The 1,279-nt window shown below is 46.1% G+C and overlaps 1 protein-coding gene across 1 annotated transcript in view; it reads right to left on the bottom strand.

Moving 5' to 3' along the window:
- The window catches only part of ERICH6 (glutamate rich 6), a 99,437-nt gene that overhangs the window by 47,945 nt on the left and 50,213 nt on the right, over positions 1-1,279 (bottom strand). The window contains exon 11 of the mRNA XM_006773300.1: positions 770-855. Coding sequence (XP_006773363.1) covers positions 770-855 — 86 coding nt within the window. The remainder of the gene's footprint in view (positions 1-769; positions 856-1,279) is intronic.

The following is a 1,279-nucleotide window of genomic DNA, read 5'->3' as shown; positions in this document are numbered from 1 at the left end:
CTGAGAATTTCACTTCAGCACTGCGCCTCCTCTGAGTCTGGGTATGATATTCTCTTTACTCCTAGTTGTAGAATTTCCACTCAGCCAGCCCTCCTGTGGTTCTGGATGGTGTCCGTTCCGTGTTTCAGGCGTAATTTGAATTGGTTGTTCGAAGCAGCAATCTCCGGTGTTTACCTATGCCGCCATCTTGGTTCCCCCCCATCTACTTTTTCTTTACCTATCTTTTTTAAAGAAATAAAGCTAATAAAAGTAGCTTGTTGCTCTGCCCCAAGCCAGTGGTTGGCAAACCGCGGCTCGCGAGCCACATGCGGCTCTTTGGCCCTTTGAGTGTGTCTTTTTCACAAAATACCACGTGCGGGCACGCACATACAGTGCAACTGAAACTTCGTGGCCTATTCACAGAAGTTGGTATTTTGTGGAAGAGTCACACTCAAGGGGCCAAAGAGCCATGGCTCGTGAGCCGCAGTTTGCTGAGCCGCAGCTTGCTGACCACTGCTCTAACTGGTTTGGCTCAGTGGATAGAGTGTCAGCCTGCGGACTCAAGGGTCCCAGGTTCAATTCCAGTCAAGAGCATGTACCTTGGTTGCAGGCACATCCCCCTTAGGGAGTGTGCAGGAGGCAGCTGATCGATGTTTCTCTCTCATCGATGTTTCTAACTCTCTATCCCTCTCCCTTCCTCTTTTTAAAAAATCAATAAAATACATTAAAATAAAAATAAAAATCATCATTCTCCCCTTAAAAAAAAGTAACTTGTTGCTAGAAAGGATACAATATTTGTGTTGTCCCATCTGGAAATGAAGTTAGAAACTTGCTCCCATTTTTATAGTGCTTCTCCATGAGCTCATTTGTCACGATCTATAAACCACAGGAGATAAAACAACACTTAACTGTTAATTGTTTCACATGGAACACATTTAAGTGTGACATCCTTTGCTTGCTAGACAATGATACAAACCATTTCTTAATTTAACTTTTTGGCCCTGCATTTGACAAAACACTTGTGGAGTATGGGAATAGGAAGAGAGAAATATGGGGAGGGGGAAAGAAATACAGGGAGCTCTTACTTTATCTCTAAGTTTAACTCTTTTATAGGTAACTAGAGGCCCAGTGCACAAAAATTTGTGCACTTGCTTAGGGGGGGGGGTCTCCTCAGCCTGGCCTGTGCCCTCTCACAGTCTGGGACCCCTCGGTGGAGGACCACCTGCTGGCTTAGGCCTGCTCTCTGGGGGATTGGGCCTAAGATGGCAATCAGACATCCCTCTGGCAGCCCGGGAGCCCT

Source organism: Myotis davidii, unplaced genomic scaffold (assembly GCF_000327345.1).
Source record: "Myotis davidii unplaced genomic scaffold, ASM32734v1 scaffold1327, whole genome shotgun sequence".
NCBI lineage: Eukaryota > Metazoa > Chordata > Mammalia > Chiroptera > Vespertilionidae > Myotis > Myotis davidii.
This window is presented reverse-complemented; position numbering and strand designations above follow the sequence as displayed.